The sequence below is a fragment of the Semicossyphus pulcher genome, unplaced genomic scaffold (assembly GCF_022749685.1).
Source record: "Semicossyphus pulcher isolate SPU_LCO1_2020_fin unplaced genomic scaffold, fSemPul1.0.p SCAF_20, whole genome shotgun sequence".
Taxonomy (NCBI): Eukaryota; Metazoa; Chordata; class Actinopteri; order Labriformes; family Labridae; genus Semicossyphus; species Semicossyphus pulcher.
The window spans coordinates 5025182-5046953 of record NW_027211694.1 but is presented as its reverse complement, the minus strand read 5'-3'; the positions used below and the strand labels follow the sequence as shown (position 1 = coordinate 5046953).

Sequence of the window (21772 nt, the reverse complement as noted above, 5' to 3'; positions counted from 1 at the left end):
AGCAGGAGAGCAAACACACATTTACATTTAGACAGCATTTTTTATTCTGATGGTGGTCTGTATGAAAGCAGCCGGGGTTTAAAACTGCCTTGAAAACTACATGCTTTACGTCTCAGCTCAGAATGCTTCATGTAAGGCCTCACACTTTCTTCCTGTGGTAGCCACTGGAGACGCCATGGTGAGGAAATATTGTCAGCAGTAAATGAAACACCAGTGTTACTGATTTTAACAGACATTTCATGAGAAAAGATGAGGCTCTAAAACAATATTGATCTTAAAATTTAGTTCCTCCGCCATGGTGTTGTCGATTACCTGCCTCTGTACGCGCCTCTGTGTAAACTCTCTCGCTCTCCTCACTTGATTTGTTGTCAAATTTTCATACTTTTTTTTTTTCTATCGCTGAATGAGGAAACACAATGGTGACTGAGCCTATGGCCCACTGATGAAAGCCTTTGCATTTGCAGTATCACAGACTAGGTGTCTGTCGCGACATTCACAGAATAAAATCACAAGCAGTGCCCAGTTAGTGACGCGTTTTCCATCCCCCAGCAGTGGTTGGTCTGCCAGAGAGGGTAGGCGGAGCTAAGCAGCTGCTTTTCCGCTCTCTGCAAGTGTTGTGAGTAAACAGTAATCTACTATGGCTGAACAAACAAAGAAAAGATGGATGACTACAGATACAACTTCAACAAGAAGTTAAAAACCAAAGAAAAAGAAACAAACTCGACGCTCAGATGAAGCAAACAGTCTAAAAAGGAAAGCGACCGTCAGCGAGGAAAATCAAGAGTTACAACCGGAGCCAAGCGTGGACGTCACACATGCAACACTGTCTGGATATCTGGAAGTGTGCTCCCGCAATTACTATTAATTAGGTGCCACCAAAGAGAACGACACTAAGATCTTCGAGATTATCACTTTAAAGTCATGTTTCGTTGGAGCCCTCGTTGTGAGAAACTGGCCTTTCGACGTCGTCTTAAGTCTTAAAACAGAGGGAGGCAACTTGGAAGAAACGTACATGTTACAAAATCTAACTGCGAAAATAACAAATCCATTCCCCCACTCTATGTTGTGCTGACTCTATGTTACCCTTAAAGGATCAGGCCCAGTCTGAAATCGGAGTTATATTTGGAGTTGCTCCGTCTGTCTTCCTCTGACTACATTCCTGATAAGATTGAGAGAGATAAGATAAGAACAGAAGTGGTATTTCAAGTACAGCTAAGCCAGCTGTTGGATTGCACCAAGTCCTGGAAGAAAAATCACGAATTGCTCTTTAATCCAGGTGTTGCTTGAACCTGTTCTTGTGCGCAGATGAGGTATTATTTAACGTTTGACCTGCGTCAGCTGGAGACTGCCGCTCTTACTGTCCTCCATCTTCGTAAATCTATCCAGGCCTGAGCCGGGGAAGAGATGACGTGCCGGGGTGTCATCCACCGGTAATGGATGATATGTCAGTGAGACAGAGAGGCCGGCGTGTGCTAAGAGTCGGGAAGCGTTTCCCTTCCCTCCGCTAAAGCCGAGTTCTGTCTGATAGATCGCAGCAGAGCCAAGGCCCCTCCATCAAACCCGGGACCCTTCACTGCACAAGACCTTAGGAGAGAGACGATGTGTATTCGTCTCACAGCGTCCGTGAAAAACACCTCATTTTTCGAGGGCAGCTATTTTACCGGAGGCGTCTTTATTGGAGCATCACTGCTGTACAGATCTAAACAACCTTTAGATCGTACAATAATGGGAAAAGAAGATAAACATCCACCTCCTTGTTAGGAAACAAGATTGCCTTATACGACTTGGGGCTGTAGGGCTCCTGCTGAACTATTAAATGCAACAAAGCTCATCTATATATCAGCTCAGCAGCTGAAACGCTCATTCACGACCTTAAGGCTTTCTATAAATGCTCCTCCTGATGAATTTCTCTTATCCTGTAGATGGGATTCTATGTTTTTTCCCTCTAAGTGAACCAACACAACCCAAGGCACACGGACACGACAGATGATACCAAAAAACTCATTCAGCTATCTGCTCTCATTATTGTTTTTGCACTGAACGTATTGCTCTTCTTTTTGTTTCAGGATACCCCCAGATCTGGGAGCGGCCGCCACAAGAGGTGAGACTGATGTTATTACCCTCACGCTGAGAGTTTATCTGCGACAGCATCGATAGCAATGTGTCAAGAAAAGGAACAGAGGCTTGGATGAGAAACAGCAGTTTGAGTCATTAATTATGAGAGCAGAAATGGACTGAGGAGTCTTTTTTTTTCCTGGTGCGCCACTTTTTGGCATTTCTGGTTCAAGAAAGATGACTGTTCTGAACAGCAGTTGACAGTTGATCTCATCTTTCTTTCCACTATCATGTCTCCCTGCTGTAGCTGGCAGGGGATGTTGAAAGTAAATCATTTGCTTTGAAAGATTTGGGGTCTAAAATGTTTACGACTAGCTCTCTATAGTTTTGCTTTTCTTTCCCCAACCAACCTCCATAAAGAAGAAATGATATTTGGACAGACACACCTCCGTCTGGGCCGAGGTTATTTGGTTTACAAAGATACAATTTACAGTAGAAGTTTGTGGTCTGAAAGGTTCGGTCATTTGCTTCCATTTCAAGCCAATATAACCTATTTGTCTAACTTTTGTTTTTCAAAATTATATTTATTGGGCTTTTTTCAGGAATGACAACACAACAGATGCACTACACAAATGCTAAACACAAGCAAAGCAAGAAAAAACTCATAAATAAATTCTCTTTATGCATTACATCAAATACTCAAGTATTCATATATCTTAGTAGAAGACAAGATTTTAAATAAATTGTCCCCATATTCAGAAAAAGCTTTGTACTTTCCCTTGCGTGGCATACGTCAGTTTTTCCATGATTAAACAGTTTGAAAGACTTTTAAGCCAAAGTCCAACTGCAGGTATTTCAGTGTTTTTCCAGGCTGTTGCAATACAGTATTTAGCCTGAAGTGAGCATAAGGTAACTATCATTTTGTTTGCACGTCTCAATTCAGGTGGAAATAGTCCAAGGATAAATGCCCGAGGGCAGACAGGGAACCCAGTAGAGATAATATCAGATGTAGTTTGTACGACCTTTTCCCAGAGTTTTTCTCAGGCAGCTCCAAAGACAGCGGAATAATGTGGCTTCTTCTAGGCCTCATGTAGATCAGGATTATTATTATCAAAGAGATGTAACAGGGAGGGGGTTATGTATGTACGCATAATCCATTTAAATTGCATCAACTTAAACCTGGTAATAGTCACGTTTTAGTGAGAATTTGTGCATCTTATAGACGAGTTTCACCATCACACTGCAGCCTGTAACCTTTACTCCAGCCTTTACTTGTGGTGAAGTCCTTTGAGAACCTTCGAGTGTTTTAAGTGAATGTTTATTTTGAATTATTTGCAACCGAACTGAAGTTGTTGCCAAACCCAACAACAAAGTTAAACAAATGACGTTCAATCTGGCCGTGTCATGCTCTTCTCAGTCGCAGTTCTGCAAAAAATAACCCTCATGTTTGGTCTGGGCAGCACAAAGATAACTTAAAGAACAGCTTTGTCTCTCTCTAACACACTCCCTTTATTCAAACCCTCTTCTGTCTCATGCACTTCATCAATTTCTTTAGGTTCAAGCGATTTCTCTGCAGTTTGTCCCTGCTGTTCATGACAAAATATGTAGCCCTGATTTCTGATTTCATCGGGATATCACACCAGATTCCATTTAAATATCTAGCTTTAAATATTGTCTCTTATTAGCGTGCATCCCAACGCTTCATCAGTATCACAAGTTTTGCCTGAAGCTTCTTCTACCTTTCGAACGACAAGAGAAAACTGCCTTTCAGCTGTAGGTCTTCTCGGGTAGTTCAGGGGCCATGGGACATGGCAGTATTAGAAACCAAAACATGCCTGGGCCCGCTTAGAAAGCTTTAAATCTTGGCGGCCATTGACTGGCATTGATCAGCTAAACCTGCAAGCCCCCAACTGCAAATTGTGGTTATTAAGTGTGAATGCACTGCGAGAGAGAGTTTTCTTGCTATTTAGAGGGATGGTATTCATCAGAGTAAGGTGGGGCGTGCATAGAGTATTGTGTGTTAAGGTTTCTAGTGTAGTTTTGACTTATTCACTGCCACCTGAGTTTGTGAGAGACGTTGTTATACCTAAGTCTGCTGCCGCTGTCTGTGTGTCTCCTTCCCTCCTGCTGAGGATCCTAAGAGTGTGTGATTGGCTCAGCCTCTCTCTCCCCCAGACCTCCCCTGCAGGGTGCTAATGGGCCGCGGTGTGATATTTAGTATCGAGGCCATGGTTGTTTAAGCTTAGCTTTTACACCTGCTGAGAACCTGTGTGTGTGTGAGTCTGTTGATTGTGCGTCTGTTTCTGTGCCACCACGGAGATATCTCTTAAAAAAAGATGACAAACATGGACGCAAACACGCAGGTTTTTATGTTTGGCAGAGGAGGTTTTTGTTGCATGCTTTGTAATGTGTATCTGTGTAAATGCACAAGCGCTTTGCATATGTGCTTGCATGTGTACGCTCGAGCCGATAAAGGACGAGTGGCCGTGAAGAGCCACGGTGAAAGAGACAAATGAAATGCACTTTATCTTGGCGTGGGCGAGCGCTAAGGAGAGCCTTTCAAGGACTCCCTCTTGATCAAAAGCGATGGCCGCTGTAATGTTTGGCTCTTTGTAAGAGTGAGTGAAAATAAGGTACAGAAAAGTACCGCCTCTGCTTGTGTATGAGAAATAGACACCCAGTAGAGAAAAGGAGAAAGGCTGAGGTGAGTAAAATAGATATAAAACTCAGAAGGAGGCTCTTTCCTGTAGTTTGTTGCTTGTTATGTATTTGGGGGGGAATTCCCAAAGGCATTGCATGGCTTTTGCGCCTGTGCAAATGACACAAGAAGACTCTGCCTCGTTCTCCAAGCACACGCAGAGGGTTAAGTGCACGCCAAACAGTGCTGCAGAGCAAGCAGCGTCTGTGCTCCGGTGCTGCTTGTTCGTATTTAAATGAGTCATTATGCAGACATTTGGGGCAAATTTGGTCCCTTTCTATGCAAAATGGCAAAAAGTGTCTAATTCACAAACGCCAGCGCTAACAGCACCGCGCAGTTAGAGAGAAATTATTACCATCTGCAGGGAGCTGGTGGTAACTGCGGCGCAGTCTTACAAGGGCTGTCACGCTCTGAGTTTCCAGTGATCATGACGACAATTCCACCTTTTGTGTGACCAATAAAATCTGCGAAGACAGTCTCTAGATTTTGTCATTATCGTTATAATCAGGAGATCAATATGTATAATATCACAAGCACGCTTTTCCACATATTGGAGATGGTCTGGAGCTGTTGCGCATAATAGGGATGCAGACTGCTTCTTCAATCAGAAGCAAAAGAAGAGCAAACTGCACGGATCTGCAAACCTGAATATCATCAGTGCAATTTGCTTTGTGAATCGGACCTTAAGACGGAGCAGACAGCGGGTGCAAATGATGCACAATATGCCCCTTTGGTGTTTTAAAAGTGTCCCCATTTCAAAATAATACCACCAGGACTTCCCAAACTTTAACGCCTAGTGTCTCTAACTAAGGTACATCAAAGGAAAGGTTCCATTTTCCACTTTCATCACAAATGATCCTATCAATTTCACTCAGTGGAGTCCTGCTGGAGTAATATGTGTAACATTTACATATTTACCACCTGCTATCAAGATCTTCAGCCCCCTTTCACGTTTACATTCTGTTCCCAAATCTTTAACTGAAAAACACCCGTGTGATTAGTAGCACCTTTTTCTAACTGAGCCCCGCCCCCTTTAATAGTGAGACGAGTAGAAGATAGGTGACATTAAAAGAATAATAATAATACAGCAATGACCAGAACACTTACTAACTTTGGCAGTGTTTATTTATAATCCTGTCATTCATACGAGGAAGCTTCCAAGACCTTTAAGAAGATGAGTAACTGCTCATTACAGATTGTCAACTGTAGCTAAACGTGAGGCTTTTTAGGGCCGATTATCGGCGCAGATATTAGGCATTTTGACGCAAATCGGCATCGGCCTATTTTTTATTTTTTTATCCGACGGCCGATAAGAGATCAATTTAAAACTGGGTTATTTTGGCTCTGATGCATATGCTTAAAGGCATTTAAACAAAGTTAAGTGTTGGAGTTTGTATTATTCAAAATTTTGACGCCAATATTTTCACTTTTACTGCAAATGAATATCGGCTTCAAATATCGGTTATCGGCCTCCTTGACTACTAATAATCGGTATCGGCCCTGAAAAAACCATATCGGTCTATCTCTAGCATTTACAGCATCTTTACTCAAATGTGAGAAAGTACCTTCACTCATTGGGTGTTGAATTTAATAGAAAACCAAAACAAGGATAATCCTGTCTGGTTGTTTAACCTTTTAATGTGTTCATAACTAAGTTTCCAGACAGCTTAACCAGTTAATCAGAGGCCAGACGTGACGCACTGTAACCACTCGAATCGTTTAAAGCAAGCACTCAAAACATTAGAGCACAAATCTAAAAGAATGTCAGACTTTAGGCTTTTTTTTAACCAGTATTTTGTCCAGTCTTTTGTCAAATACACTAAATTTAAAAAACAAAGTAGGCATTCCAGGTCGACCTTTTCCATACTAGCTTGGGACCCCTCCTGCATTTTCCACAGCCCTCTTTTATTCCCTGTGTCTACGGTAAAAACAGTAAAAAAGGAAGAATGCCAAATCTATGTTATGACAGTATTTTACCAGACTGCCCACTGCTGCCTCCAATCTCCGAGTTAAATGCGCTCTGTAAAGTAGTCTAATAATGGGAACGTCACATTTGGCAGATCCTGAAAAGAGTGCAGATGGTACAAAGGAGTAATGTTTGTTCTTTGTCTTGCCAGCAGCTTCCTTGTCTGGTTCAGCCGCAGAAACATGCAGACATCCTCCTACAGAAAATTCAAAAGTCTACAGACTTAATAATTTAATTTCCAGGGAGATTTTATAAACCTGACACAATCTGCCAGGTTTGGGGAGCGGTGACAGAGCGAGCAGCTCATTCCAAGTTTCCACGTCGATAATTATTGAAATAAGGTCAGTTAGAAAATATACCGCACATGAATATTCTTCCCCTGCTGCCCCAGAATCCGTCTCCAAGCAGCGAGGAAGAGGAGAGGAGATAAGGTTAATGTTCTGCTCGAGCTGCATACAAAAAGCTGTTTTTTTCCTTCCCCGCCATAAGAACAAGCCTCTGCCATTCTTGAGCCTATTTGAAGTTGTAATATGTAAATTGTTTCTTAATCAGAACCCTTTTTGCACCAAAGTTGCAAACCCTCGACGACCTTTTTTTGCATTAATGGAATAAAAGGCAGAGGGCTGTTAATAATGCAAGCCTAATTGAAAGGGCAGAAACGCAGAAGATATTCCCACCTGCTCTTTTGATGATGGATGTGTCATCCCATTGAAGTTTAATAATGTGGCCATGATTCATACCTTCAAACAGCCTCAGCGTGAATGCAGTATTGGACACTGGGTAGAGGGGAAATTGCCACAAAATTAACTGTTTTACAACTTTCTCTTTAATGTGAAGAACATTAATATTCAATTTTTATTTGGGGCTTTATTTATGTGTTTTTTTGTGTGTTTGTTGCAGCTCTGCAGGCCCGGGTTCTGAGGAAGAGATGGGTGGGAACAGCAGACAAAGACACAACCGTCACGGCAGAGATGGAGGAGCTGCGGCAACAGGAAGTTTGGAAAAAAGGATGGAGGAGCTGGAGAAGGTACGTCTTCTGACACTTCTTACTTTATTCATTTTTTATAGAGACAGTGTTACTTTCATGCCAAAAATTGGATTAGATGATTGATATGCACTTTGCATAATTATGGAGCCAAAGCCAGATAGACTTAAGAGTCGCATAAAGACTAGAAAAAATTAGGAATAGCTCATTAAATATTCCTACAATTACACCATAAGCTGACTTAATATCACTTGAACAAACCAAAGTGTAAAAAGAAGTTGCCCTGTGCCCTAATGATACGGATAAGCGTTCAGTAAATGAACCCCTCCCCTTGTGCCTTCATCTCAGTACTTATAATGAACCTACCACATGGCCCTTAGTGGTCACTGCACCCCAAGCAGCAATGCCAACTTCAGCAGACCCAGGCTCCGTTCATACTAGCTCCAGGTATTGACAACACCGGAAATACGTGCTTCATTCCAATATTTAAAGGAGGCACCACATTCACCAGTGCTTGTCGACCGAGACAGCTGACTTCTGCTCATTGCTGTAGCAGCAGTGTTTACGTCTAACACGAATGCTTTGCTGCTCCTCCTCAGTATGCTGCATTATTTAGCTGTAAACTCTGGCTCAGGAAAATACAGTGGAATAGTCAGTACGCAACAAGCGTGTAAAATGCAACCTTGTCTATAACATCCTCTGCGCCATTTTCAAGTTTGTAGTGTAGTTTTGTAGCTAGTTTGCAATTTAAAGTAAGGATGATACCAGAAATCCAATCTGAAAAAGCCTGTAGTTCTTATAAGCTGCCAAATACATCAGGGCACACGTGAAACGAAAACAACTGTGTGTGATTATTCACTGTTAACTAAAGTACTCAATACAGTACTTATTGCATGACCATTATCTTCAATGGTAGCTAATGCCATGACCTAATCAAAACATATGATTTTTTTTTCTTAGACATACTTTATTAATCCCCGAGGGGAAATTCAATATTTAGTACAAACATGCTACGCACACAAAGGCCCGAAATACACACATGCACACACAGGAACCTGTGGACATGCACTAAGGAGAGATGTCAGAGTGAGGGGGCTGCACATGGACATGCACCCCGAGCAGCTGGGGGAGCATTCGGTGCCTTGCTCAAGACCGTGCCCAGGAAAGGAACTGGCACCAGATACCAGCCCCAATTCCATGCTTGGTCTGTACCTTGCTTGAACCGGCCATCCTCCGGGTTCCCAACCCAAGTCCCTACAAACTGAGCTACCGTCTACCCCAATTATGTGCTATCCTGTTGCGTAGTGTACCCAATGTTTAACTGTCGAAGTGTCTCGCACTGTAGGAAAACACAAAAAATCAGACTTTTCGTGGTTTCCCTTCCTGTGTGCAGCCAAAGCTAAAGCGACCCCAGAGGAAGCATCTGCTTTAATGCAGATTGACATCTGCTATCACTACCAAATCAACTTTTCATTGCTCTCTGAGTTTTGCAAAGGTCAATCTAAAGAACTGTAGGAGAACTCAAAGCTTCTATCGGCAGTGCTTTGTTTGGATGAGTCCTTTAAACCTTCAAGAGGAAGCCTGATTCTGATTTTCTGTCTTGAAACCCCGGCAGAAATTCTCCTCTGTGTTGTTGAAGAGATGACCTTTTCCTGTGCAGATATGTCTTTTCCTCCCACACCGTTCCTATCAGACACTCAACCTCTCACTGTAGAAACTCAACTCGGAATCAAATGTCACTTGAGCGGCTTTCGGAAAAGGTTTTTAAAGCAAGTTCGGCTGTGACCTCAGCAGCTTCCTGTGCGAGGAGTCAAATGGCTAGAAATCACATTTCACACACTTCTGTTTGAGCATTGTTTCTTTCACTTTCCTCCTGCAGGATCAGATCTGCTTTACATGACATTGTGTTCTCCAAGCGTCCTCACGGGTCCAAAATTTCGTGCCCGAACCCTAAGAGACCCGTTATTGTGTGATCCGGAGCCGAACTGGAGCCGTCTAATAGTTGAAAGCTGGGACCCGAACGCAGTTATGTCAGACCCGATCCCGGCCAGACGAAACAGACCCGATCAGCAGCAACTTCACAGCTGATTAATATTAACTGTATTATATAAGTTACCGTTACTCAGCAGTCAAACAAACCTTTTTGTCCTGCCTGTGTGATGCAGCCTTCTCCCCTGAGCCTGCCGGTGCATATAATCCATCCTCCGCCAAGAAAGTTCATAAAACACATCCAGGTTTCCTTGTATCCATGTGGTGTTGATAAAAACAGAGATGCTAATCCACTACTTATCTCAGATTAAAAGTCCACTCCAACGTGCGGCTCATTTAGAAGCCACACACATGTGTTGCACGTAACTGCGCATAATTATTCTCGGAAGGTATCCATCATGACCGGCTTTGGCTTCAACTTTTCTCTGAACCTGCAGTCACGTCACTCAACTGGTTGTTGCTCTTTCTTCTGTTTTTCCCACTTTAATTCCCGCACATTCTCATGCGAATGACACGTTGTTGCAAGTTAAAATACACACAGAGACACACACAGCACTTTAATCATGAACACTTTCTAATCACGAACCCGGAACCGAGTATTATAGAACAAAGCCCGACCCGTTTGAGCACTTAATACGTGAACCCGAACCCGTCCGGATCCTGGGTCCATGGGTTCCGGTAGACCCGTGAAGACCTCTACTCCAGGCTGCAACTTTGGATATTCCTAAAAAAAAACTTGCAGATATATTCTAGATTTCGACACGCTTCAAAGCCTGGTGGTGTCTAACCTCAACCATTATTAGGAGAATCTTAACCTGCCTCATTGCTCTCTGTTGAAACACTTTCCTGCTTCTTTGCAACAGAAAACGAACACTGGAAATCGCGGTCTGATCTTCATTTCCACCATAAAACACAAACAGCCGTTCCAACTTTGATTCATGCTAACTCGTCTGCGTCAGTATTCCTATTGACGTACAGTCAGTAATTTATTTCACAGTAGTTGTTGGAGGAGGCGGAGAGGAACACACTGACAATGAAGGAAGTACAATTAGAAAGAATCACAAAAGCACTTAAAAAAGAAGCTTTTAATGCTTTGTTTATTGACAGTTTTCATTGTGTTTAATACTGAAGATTGCTTCTTTTTTTTAGAATATGACTCTTATTCAAACCATCACATGACAGAAAGTCAATGCTTCGTTTTGACAAAGTCTAGACGTCTTTTGAAACCACTCAAATATGCTGTTAATAAAGAAGAAGAATTACTTATAATGTGTTTCATTTTGAGCTTTTCCTACCAAAGCAACTTGATTTACCCTGCAGCACAAATACATGATAGACACACACGGCATTTACTGAATATATCTCCTGGATTAAGAGCATTTTAAGCCCCGTAGCAATGTTCAAGAACCTCAATAAAACTTTTACACCCTATTTTTATTTCGTGAATGCTTTATCATACGTAATCATGTTGCTTAAACGTTTTCAGGAGCTGGCCAGGGAGCGTCAGGAGAACGGCCGGCTGCTGAAGGCCCACCAGGACAAAGACGACCTCATCGGGAAGCTGAAGGAGGAGATCGACTTACTGAACAGAGTGAGTTCAGCCTACGTGATTTTCTGCTCTGGCGTCTGATATTTTGAGCGCTCCTTTGTGTGTTTTCATGTGTGGGAGGCGTGCGGGGGTTGTAAATCATCATCTGGCGTTTTAGTGGAGTTGTGTTTAATAGCTGTGTGCTTTTCTACTATGATGCTCCAGCTGTCCATTAGGATTTTTACATCAACAAACCTTTATTTTTGGTTTACTGGATAAAAGCAGAGGCATGGGCACAATCAGCTTTTTAAACGCTTGACACAAACTCACATGTAGTTTGTTGACTCTTGAGCCTCGCGAGCCACTGGTCAGTGTGGCAGTTGACATTAATGCTTATTGATCTATGCACCAAAAACCAGGAATTTCAGCCATGATTGTGTGACTGTGAAAGACTTTTCTGAGGGTTTGTCAGCATGAATTTGAGGGTCTTTTCAGCCAAACTCTGTTGTGGACCCCGTCTGAAAGCGTTTGGACGGATCGTTGTGTTGAAAAAGGCAGCAAAAGAAAGAGATCAATAGGTAGGAAAGTGTTCAGTGACAGCTGTAAATACAACAATCTTCAACTTTTCAACCCAGTTTCTTTCTCCTTTTCTGTTCCAGTGGAACTTTTAAGGCACTCTCAGGCAGTTTTTTAATGGTCAAACTTTCACAGTTCATAGACCCTCTGAAAGCTTTAACCTCATACATACTGATGTATGAAGCATTTCTTATTCAGTAAGGTTGAACCACAAGTCAAACTGAACGATTACCCAAATTACCACCTTATCATATTCATCCAATCAGTGTGTTATCAGCCCTAGTGTGAGGACAAAGACTACAATCAGCCAATGTCTTTATTTCTAAGCTGAAAAATGAAGTTAACTTTGCACAGCAGGATGGAAATTACAATGTGATTAATTTATTCACAATCACGCTAAAAGTCATAATGCTAACTCATGCTTCCATTGTTGCATACATGTAGATTTCATCAGGGATAGTAGCCTATTTTTTTAACTTCACACTGCTACAAACAATAATGTCTGTGCAGAGTCTCTAGGCTTGTGTAAGTCTGTGAAGAAGAGTACATACAGCAGGGTTGAGAGGGAATCTCACCTGACAACTACTCAACCTTGTCTGCTTACTGCAGCGAGGCAAAGGTAGTTATAGAGCCCGTTATGAATTTGCATGGCACAGCTGTGCATGGTTTGAGGTAGAGGTAGTAGGTAACGGATAACTAATGTTACAATGACTGGTTTAGGGAAAGGTCGTGGCTTGGGTGGAAAAAAAGTACCTTGTTAGAATCTGGGGGTCTGCCAGAGAGGGTAGGCGGAGCTAAGCGGCTGCTTTTCCGCTCTCTGCAAGTGTGGCGAGTAAACAGTAATCTACTATGGCTGAACAAACAAAGAAAAGATGGATGACTACAGATACAACTTCAACAAGAAGTGAACTCGACGCTCAGATGAAGGCAAACAGTCTAAGAAGGAAAGCGACCGTCAGCGAGGAAAATCAAGAGTTACAACCGGAGCCAACCGTGGACGTCGCCAGTAGGTGCGCCAAAAAGCACGAAACTGAAATCTTCGATTGAAAAGTCCGATCTTGACCCATCCGTCTACCTCAACATCCTCCCCGGACTTTGTTGTTTTTACCGCTGTTTAATAAAGTCACCTGTCGTCCTCCTTTTGACACATAAACAAAGACACTGAAATGACGGATCCTGCCACTTTTCTTTGTCTCACATTATCTAGAAAAGACAAACGGCTCCCTGGTGAGACTCAGTTGTGTCTCTTTTTAAAGTCTCTCTGAGGAGAAGAACTCCCGGTCCTCCCTCAGGAAAATCAGTTAAGACATGAAAGCTTAGATGAGTGATAACAAGCCGCTTTAGATGGTGATAATCGTCTGTAATGGTTTTGAGAGATGCTGTAGCCGTCGCACTCCAGACTGTTTCACTCTGACGTGAACCCACAAGCAGGGGTCGTGTGTGTCTGCTTTGCCCTCATGGGTCGGGGTCCTGTGTCCTCCTCGGGTTGGTCAGGGTTCACAGTTCAGAGGATACTCATGTAAGCTGAGCGTGTTTAGTATTCAGCAGGCAGAGTGAAACCTCCCTGAACCCTCTGAACCATCATCTCCTTTTCAACCCCAGACTGTCAACAATCCCTCTTCATCTCGCAGCCTCTACCCGTGTTTTCTGGGTCACCGAGGCTGGTGGTAAAATACATCTCTGTTTTTTGCCATCTCAGACGGGAAGCGCAGCGGGAGGGGGGGCGGATCTGAGAGACTTTCATGTCTGAAAAAGTCAGAAAAGAAGAGATCTCGGCTCTCCCCTGTGGAGCCAATCACACCTAAACAACAAATACAGCTGTTAGAGATGTGTACATTTTCAGCAACAAGTGGAATGAACGCTGCTCGGTTATTATCCTGACACTTCAGTCATTATGATACACAACACTTCTGCAAACACTGAGAGCGCAATATTGCAGGAGACATCTCGCTGATAGCATCAGATGGACAGGAAGCCGCTCATAAGAGAAGGCCTTTATGCAGGGATGGTCGACAGCCTGATATCAATCAGAAATGTCCCAGAGAGAGGCTCCCGCAAGGCCTGATGGGAAAGCAGGAGATAACGGCTGATCCAGTGTGCTGTCTCTGCTGAGGATGATTGAACCCTCAGTCACTGTCGAAGTTTATTTGGGAGAGAAAGAAAAGATAAAGCTCAACCCCTGGACCGTTATCTCCCTCTTCATTTGAAGGGAGAAATCTGCTTCTGTAGAGGGCTAACCTGTAAACACATGCATGCAGGCTGTTCAAGGTGAGGAAACAGTTGTAGATGAACCTTTTTCAAAGTGTAGCGTGCAATAACAAGCCAGGAATCCACCAATTGGTAAAGGCGAATTAGCCTAGAACCTTCAGCCTTCAATGGGTGTTATAACGTGTGATGTAGCGGTCGGCGCTTGTTCCAGCATCCAAAGCATACGCCTTTTATTCGACATAACACACAGACATTTGGCATTACATGATTAAGCATTTGTAACATAAATTATCCACCAGTCCGTTTAATACTGAAGCAATAGCAGATTCAGAACATTCCCAATCAGTGGTTGTCTAAGGAAATGCCTTACAAAACACTGAACTACGTTTATAGTTGGCTAAAAGTTAGTTAGCTTATTTATTCATCCAGCGAGAGGGGTGCTGAAAAAAAAAGATTAATGTCAGAATCGCAATTCTTAATTTCTACATTTTACTTTGTGAATCAAATCTTCTGTTGGCTTCAGTTGCCCACAGTCCCAGCAAGGAGTGTGTCAGTCCTGGCTTGTCGGTAGCGCTGCTAATGTTAGCTAGCTCTCTGTGTCGGTAATGTGTGGGGGGAGCCCTGACCAGCGCCCACAGAATCGCTCTTACCTGCGACGCGTGGACCTCTTGAGCCACCCAGTTTACTTTACTTTCACCGCTCACTACGTGACGGATGCCTGGCAGCAAGAATCGGTTTGTGAGATGCTGAAAGATTCACACCCCTATCCAGCAGACACACAGCAACATTAACATTCCAGGGTAGTCATATTCATCTTACTCTAATGGAGTCTTTTTTACCTCTGTTTTTGGTTTCCACTGCCTTTCTCTTTTAAGAGCAAAATCCAAACTCCACTTTGCTCACGAGCTAGTGGCTAAATGTGTCTTGCTTTAAACAGCTTCCTTCTGTAGGCAGAGAATGATGCTCTTAGAGCTACCGGAGAGAACCAAAACAGCAAATTTGCAACCAGACAGCCGAAGCTCCATAACGCCACGTGGAGCTGCTGAATCAGGTTACAATGTGCTGCTGATGCATCATTAAGAGCGAGCCCTTTCTCAATGCCAAATTGTTTCCTTATACTGAATAAATAATGTTGTTTACAGCCGCTCGTGCACAAAGCAAGTCTGTTTGAGCTGGAACTACAACTTCTTCTGCAGAAGGTGCTTTTAAGAAGCACCTCACTTTGACTTTTCGAATTCCTTCTAAGTGCAGTACGGCTCACTCTCAGGAGCCAAGCGATAATGACCAGTGATGGGAGAAACTGAGAATGAGGAGCGTCACTCTGATGAGGCAGCGCTGTAGCAACTGAGAGCCTCTCTCATTTGCAGCTAATTGAAGTTGTTAATGTCTAATTTGTTGCCATCGAAGCAGCCTGGCTGGAGGGGAAACCTAGCAGCAGCTAATGCTCTTTGACTCTCACTCTAACACTCTAACCAGACCGGGCCCTCACAGGTATAAAGGCAGGGTTGTGAATATTCATGTTTCTGGAGAGTGCTAACCCCACATCTGTCTGTGTTTACCCTCCTCTGCAGGACCTGGATGACATTGAAGACGAGAACGAGCAACTCAAACAGGAGAACAAGACTCTGCTGAAAGTGGTCGGTCAGCTGACGAGGTAGAACTGCACACGCCTGGACCTGACACAAACAACCCAGACGGCTGGAGCATCTCTGTTTTTTTGACCTCCTGCCTCGGGTCACGGCCTTTTATTTGTTTGATTCTGTCTGTGTATGTAGTCTTCCTCAGCCTAACAGCCTTAAACGCATCCCCAGAGGAGGATTTAATCCATTTGTTGTGAAAGCTGAGCAACACTTTGGGCTATTGTTTTCCTGTTCTGACCGTCTCTGTTGTCAAATCCATATTTAATGTAAATTTATGTACATAGGCCATTTAGATTTTTTCCATTTTTTGATAAGGTCTAAAAAAGCATAAGTAAAATGAATGTATGTGCTGCACAACGGAGCACACAAACTCTTTTAAAACTTGTTTGGAGCTAAAAAAAAAAGTAAACACAGAAACCCTTCCAGGTAAATTAAAAAAAGATTTCCTATGTTGCAATGTTACAGTTATGTCTAAGTGCAGTTTCATCAGTGATGGAGCTTCTGTTAAGGACCAAATCCAACATCATCACTGCTACATTACCATCAGCCAAAGTGGGCATCGTCCCTTGCAATGCAGGTGCAATTTTATTTGTCAATTCTTAGAAAAGAAGGTTAAAGCCTGGTGCTTTATTCATGTGCCAGATTTATTCTCTTCCAATAAGTCCTTGGTGCATTTGCAACCCGATGGAGCATCTTCAAACCTGAATTCAATGCATCATTCATTTCACTGCTAACACCTGAGTATTACACTTGTCCTGGATGAAATGTTTCAGGGTTACACCCTTCTTTTTAATCTGTAATTCGTTTACAATTTATCTCTTCAATATTTGATCGATTTTCTTAGCTGCTCTGTTTATGGCATCTAAGATGTGTGGAGTGAGCTACAGTGCATTTATTTGTATGATAACCAAAATGAACTGAAGGAACATACTATTTGAAATGCATCTCTTTTTGTTTACTCAAGGGAACAGGCTTGGTTGGTAACTTTGTGTGTTTAAATCCTTTATATCCCACCGAGGAGCCTTTTCAGTGAGCTCCTCGTCTGTGGTGATTAATCAATAGGTTTTAGTCCGTCAGTAGATAATTCTGCTTTTGCATACATGCTCACATTTTGGGGTGAAGATCATCCCCCTCGCAGACAGACGTCACACACCCATCTCCCTTTCCATTACATTATGCATGTACAGAAGATTAAGACATTTAATAAAAGTTTGATTATCTCTCTCCTCAGTCGACTCGCTCGTGTTCATTAAGACTAATTTGATGTGATGATGCTGTGCCACCGAGGCAGTAATGCAATGTGACGGTGGCGGGGGGTTCAGTTCCCTCCGCCGAGCTCTCGACGCACACACTTGAAGTCATCATGATTCAACATGCCAATCAGCAACCTGACTGCATAGAGGCCACCATTCTGGGACGTGAAAACCTCAATCCACCCCACAAAACCTCTATTACACCATCGAAACCCATTAATTCCCTCATATAGTGACAAAGTAGGGAGGGATGCATCCATACAGGAAATATATGAGGACTAATGTCATCTAAATTTCCACATTATGGCCTCTTTGAGCTGATCGAAAGTGCTGGAGGCTCTCTCTCCATAATCCCTATTAGCATTTTTATGAAAAGTTGTCATTCGCTACGGCTACAGAGGGCAAAGACAATTCATTTCTGCCTCTGGTTTGTCTTTAACAAGGCTGCTTATTCGCTGTTACCAATAATATTAGACGTCTGCTGAACTTTGTTTTTCATTTCAAATGAAACTTGAATTTTTTTTAAACCAGAAACTCACCAAAAAACTGTTGAAAGGGAAAAAAGTTGGCACCAAAAACAAGATTTTAATTGATGTAACACACCTGACATGGAAAACATTTCACAGCCAGCTCTGCCAAATTGCAGTGATATATTTGCTTCTTTGTCTGAAGCCTTTTTAAGCACAGACGAATGCCTGTGTTCTTTCTAAATCCACTAATCATTGTACAATTTCAGCCTTGTTTGACGTAAATGCACCCAAAAATACCTAATATAGCTGGTAATGAAAATCTTGTGTCCAATCTGGTTTGTTTGTTTGTCTATAAAAGTGCATTAGATGCTGAGAGGCAGATAGTCCGGACAGAGATGAGAGGCAGGCCTTATCTTGCCCTTGTAGAAACCCAGCCATATTTCATTATCAGTTGGTTTCATGCTCTCGGTTCGGCGGCCAATCTCCTCCATCTCCAGGGTCCCTGGTGCGGGGAAGCACTCATCCACACCGAGGATGGCAGGGGTCAGGATGCCAGAGAGAGCCAGAACGAATGGATGGAACGATACTGGACATATTTGTGCAATTTCCTCTGCCTATTCCTTCTGCTCCACTTTATCACAGCGGCCTGAAAATGACTTCTACCTACCCGTGCGCCTTTTATACCTCATTATCTCTAAACTAAGTGATATCTGAGGTGACGTTTTAAAGCCGGTATTCAGATTGAATTGTCCTCGGTGTCGGGGAAATGATTGCGTTCAGACCTTCGATCTCAACCTAATGTCACACTGAACTTCCAGCAGAAGGCACAATCTCTCCAAGCCTCTTTCGAAGTTGCGAGATTTCTCCATCGCGCCTCCATGAAAGTGCTTTTTGAAGTCACGCTGCGTGGGCCAGGCTTTCTCTGAAGACAAATAACAACATGTTGGAGCTGGAAGTGCAATAACAAGACTTCAGATGCACTTCTATCAACACCTGGACCACATGCTGGGCTGCCCTTTGTTGAAATGTCCTGTAAAAGTCAATGGGATTCTGATACAGTTCACAAACCGAGAGGAATCAACTAATGGCTGTCCAAAGGCGTGACATTTAACAAATGGCATAATTTAACTTGCCTGGCTCAGACAAAATGAAAAGTTTCTCGTTGTGTTGTTTAGTTGTCTCATTTGGCTTCCTGTCACGGCAGGAAATATTGAGGTAGAGGGGTAAACATTTAATATTAAGGAGCCAACGCAACAAATGTGGAGTTTTAGCCTCAAAAAGAAGCTAAATAATGAAACAGCTTACCAACATCTCATAAAAAGTGACCAAAATTTTAAAGAAGTTGTAAAAACAATGCCAATAAATGTAAAAGTATAACGATATGCAGATGATGCTCTATTATTTATATGCAATTAAAAAAGCTCAATGAAATTTTATCCCAGTTTGTAGCCATTCATCACATTTTGACAGTGATTACTTTATGCTTCAGCTAACACATTATCAGCTGCTATAAACCACATCCAAACACCTTCCATCTGGCCCATTATATCACTGCAGCTATCACCCAAATCACCCTCTCGCCAAAATGACTCCTATCTACGCCTTATAACCCATTATCCTAAAAAAGAGATCTATTTCAGGTGGAACTAGAAACCCATTTTCTGCTCTGTCCTTTACCCTGTCAGTTTGATACTTCCATTGGTGTAGCTGCTTTATCCTTTTCTGTAAACTTAGGGTCCAGTTGGCTTGAGTAATGTAGTTCTTTGTGGCATTATTTTGCTGTTTTACATACTTTAATGATACATAAAATAGTTGTGATTGAGAATAACCTAAAAATATCTAATCTGCCACCTTAAAAACAAAGCAGTACCACTTTACAGTAAGAGAACGCTTATAAAGGACTTATTAATGGGTTATAAATAGGTTATTAGTACATTTTTACATCAGAACCAGTAAAACACTGTCTTTCAAGTTAATAACCCAGTAGTAAGACTAATGAGAAAGCGTAGTCTTACTATAAAGAGGTGGAGAATATTCTGAATAAAATAAGACAAAAATTCACTTTGATTTTGACTTAAATATTCATGTAGAAGCTCTGCAGCCTGGAGAATACATTCAAAGCACTTCCAGATGAGAGAGTATGCAGGGGGGCTTTGACTTTTTCTGCTTCTGGATTAAGAAAAGACCAAATGTTCTTCTCTGACTTTCCATGACTGTTTCTTTCTCCACAGAGCCCCCAGGGTTGTAGAGTCACGTAACGCTGTTATGTCGGGTTTGGGGTGATGTTTGCGTTGTATTGAATATCTGCTGTTAGTTTTAATGTGGAATCCACGGGCACAGCTTTGGACCACAGTTAATTGTCATTGGTAGATTTAGTTGCTGTGGTGCCCCGGGGCAAAATTGAGCAGTTGGCCCCAATTTTGGTTTAACACAAACTTATTTCAGAATTTTTATTCAGGAGAGTGCACCTCTCTCTAAGAGCGGCCTGAAGGCCCCTCGTTTCAGTTTGCATATGGGGCTCTCAGGGCCGCAGAGATCAGGGGCCCTGGGGCAGTTTCTGGGTTGGTAATCCATCCCCAGGCCAAAGTGTCCAAACTTTTTCACATCTGTAATTACATTTATATTCCATATGCTGTTTTTCACACAAATTGCATGTAGACTTTTATCTTATTAAAGTAGTAATATGTCCAAAAGAAGACAGATTGAAAACTTAAACTTCTCCTCCTAAGTTAACAGCTTCAACAGCAATGTACGGATATTAGTCCAAAAGAATAATGTGATAATTGGCAATTATAAAATGTATTGTAATGTAACCAACCAGGATATATACCCTCCTTAATGGCATACATTTGTATCAGATCTATACCAAATTTCTTGGACTCTCAGGCCCCTCAAAGAGCTAACAGAGCTATATAAGACATACATGTTGTTATTCTGAGGATTTGTGTGTCCTACAATGGGCAGAATACAATCTTTAAAGCCATTATATACTTTGAATACCATATTTTGTTTGACATTTGCCCCAATTTTGCCCCCATAAAGGTTCAACTTTCGCTATTGACAGACTTTTTTGTTGTGATGTGTGATTGTTTTCCCCAAACTAATCAGTGCCCAGTCCATGAGCCCTGTGCCCAGAGGCAAACTATGAACAATTTACATGATTTACTTGCCCTGTCTTCTTCAATCTCTCATCTCTGAGGGGCCTTAAATGCAGCACGAACACAGCTGTCACCTTGAGACTCCGTCCTGTGGAGCTCAAATCTACATGCACGGCTATCAGTCTGATTAGCATGGAGATTTAAATTCTGTTTTAAGCACGGTGAAGCAACCGCAGCCGCATGACAGACCTGTTTATTGTTTTCACGCACGCACACTCACACTTGTACGGCGAGTGGAAAAAAACAAGGATGACAGACATGAGTGTCCTGTGTCTCCGGTGGGAATAAAGTCATTTGTTCTGAAGATACGTGTGTGTGTGTATTCCAATCAATGTCGTCGGGAGAAAAAGTCTCTCTGGTTGTCCAGTCGAATCCATCTTAGAGGTATGACACACACACTCAGACAGAGAATGCATATAGAAGCATCACACTGTGTGCAAAATGCCAACGTATTGACTGCCAGATCAGATGACTCACACTTACTATAAATGCGATGACAAAGTGCTGCTCTACATCTGCCACCCACAGACTCTTAATGGTCGCTGGGAACATTATTGATGCCTTATCTTTCGAATGCATCCCCGGTGTCATTTAATTGAACAGCATGATAAACAACATTTTTTTTGCTCCAGAAACTGAAATTTAAAAAAGAAGATGGAAAGATTCCCCCGACAGCATCTCTTCACGTCACTTCCTGTTCTCCTCCAGTGGGTGGCAGTGCTGGAAGCCATCAGTGTGGAAACAAGAGGTAGCTTATCATATATCAGATGGTGTTTTTACAAGCTTCTTTGCAGAGTGAAAAAAACTCATAGGAACGGATTTAATTCAATACTTTTAAGGCCATTAAAATAATAAGGGCTGTTTATGAATTTGGAGCTCCTTTTAATTATTTTTTCAGTAATATATAAGCATGCACAGGTTATTTTGGGCAGCCTGTGCCAACTCATCCTGATGGAAAGCAAACTGTGCTTTTATTGTTGTAATATCAGTTCTTCAAAGTTGGCATACTGTACTTCCTGTTTAACATCTTGCATTGCTGTTACTTAACAGCCTGCGTCCTTATGCTACTGTGTATAAAAGCTGATGGATAAACAGTGCAATACAATACTCTTCGATCCTGCTCTTATATCATGTTTATGATAGACATGCAATTAACAATGCTAATCAGGTTACACAACATACAGCGCATTTCTGCTGTTGCGATTCGCCTCATTTTTTCCCATTTGCTCATCCATTTTAATCAGCC

The 21772-nt window shown here is 42.3% G+C and overlaps 1 protein-coding gene across 1 annotated transcript in view; it reads left to right on the top strand.

Annotated features, from left to right (window-relative positions):
* pawr (PRKC, apoptosis, WT1, regulator) overlaps positions 1-16875 on the top strand; it is a 66587-nt gene extending 49712 nt beyond the window's left edge. The window contains exons 4-7 of the mRNA XM_069671150.1: positions 2067-2101; positions 7620-7746; positions 11180-11284; positions 15577-16875. Of these exons, the coding sequence (XP_069527251.1) occupies positions 2067-2101; positions 7620-7746; positions 11180-11284; positions 15577-15663 (354 nt within the window). The 3' untranslated portion in view covers positions 15664-16875. The remainder of the gene's footprint in view (positions 1-2066; positions 2102-7619; positions 7747-11179; positions 11285-15576) is intronic.
* Positions 16876-21772: the final 4897 nt, after the last annotated feature.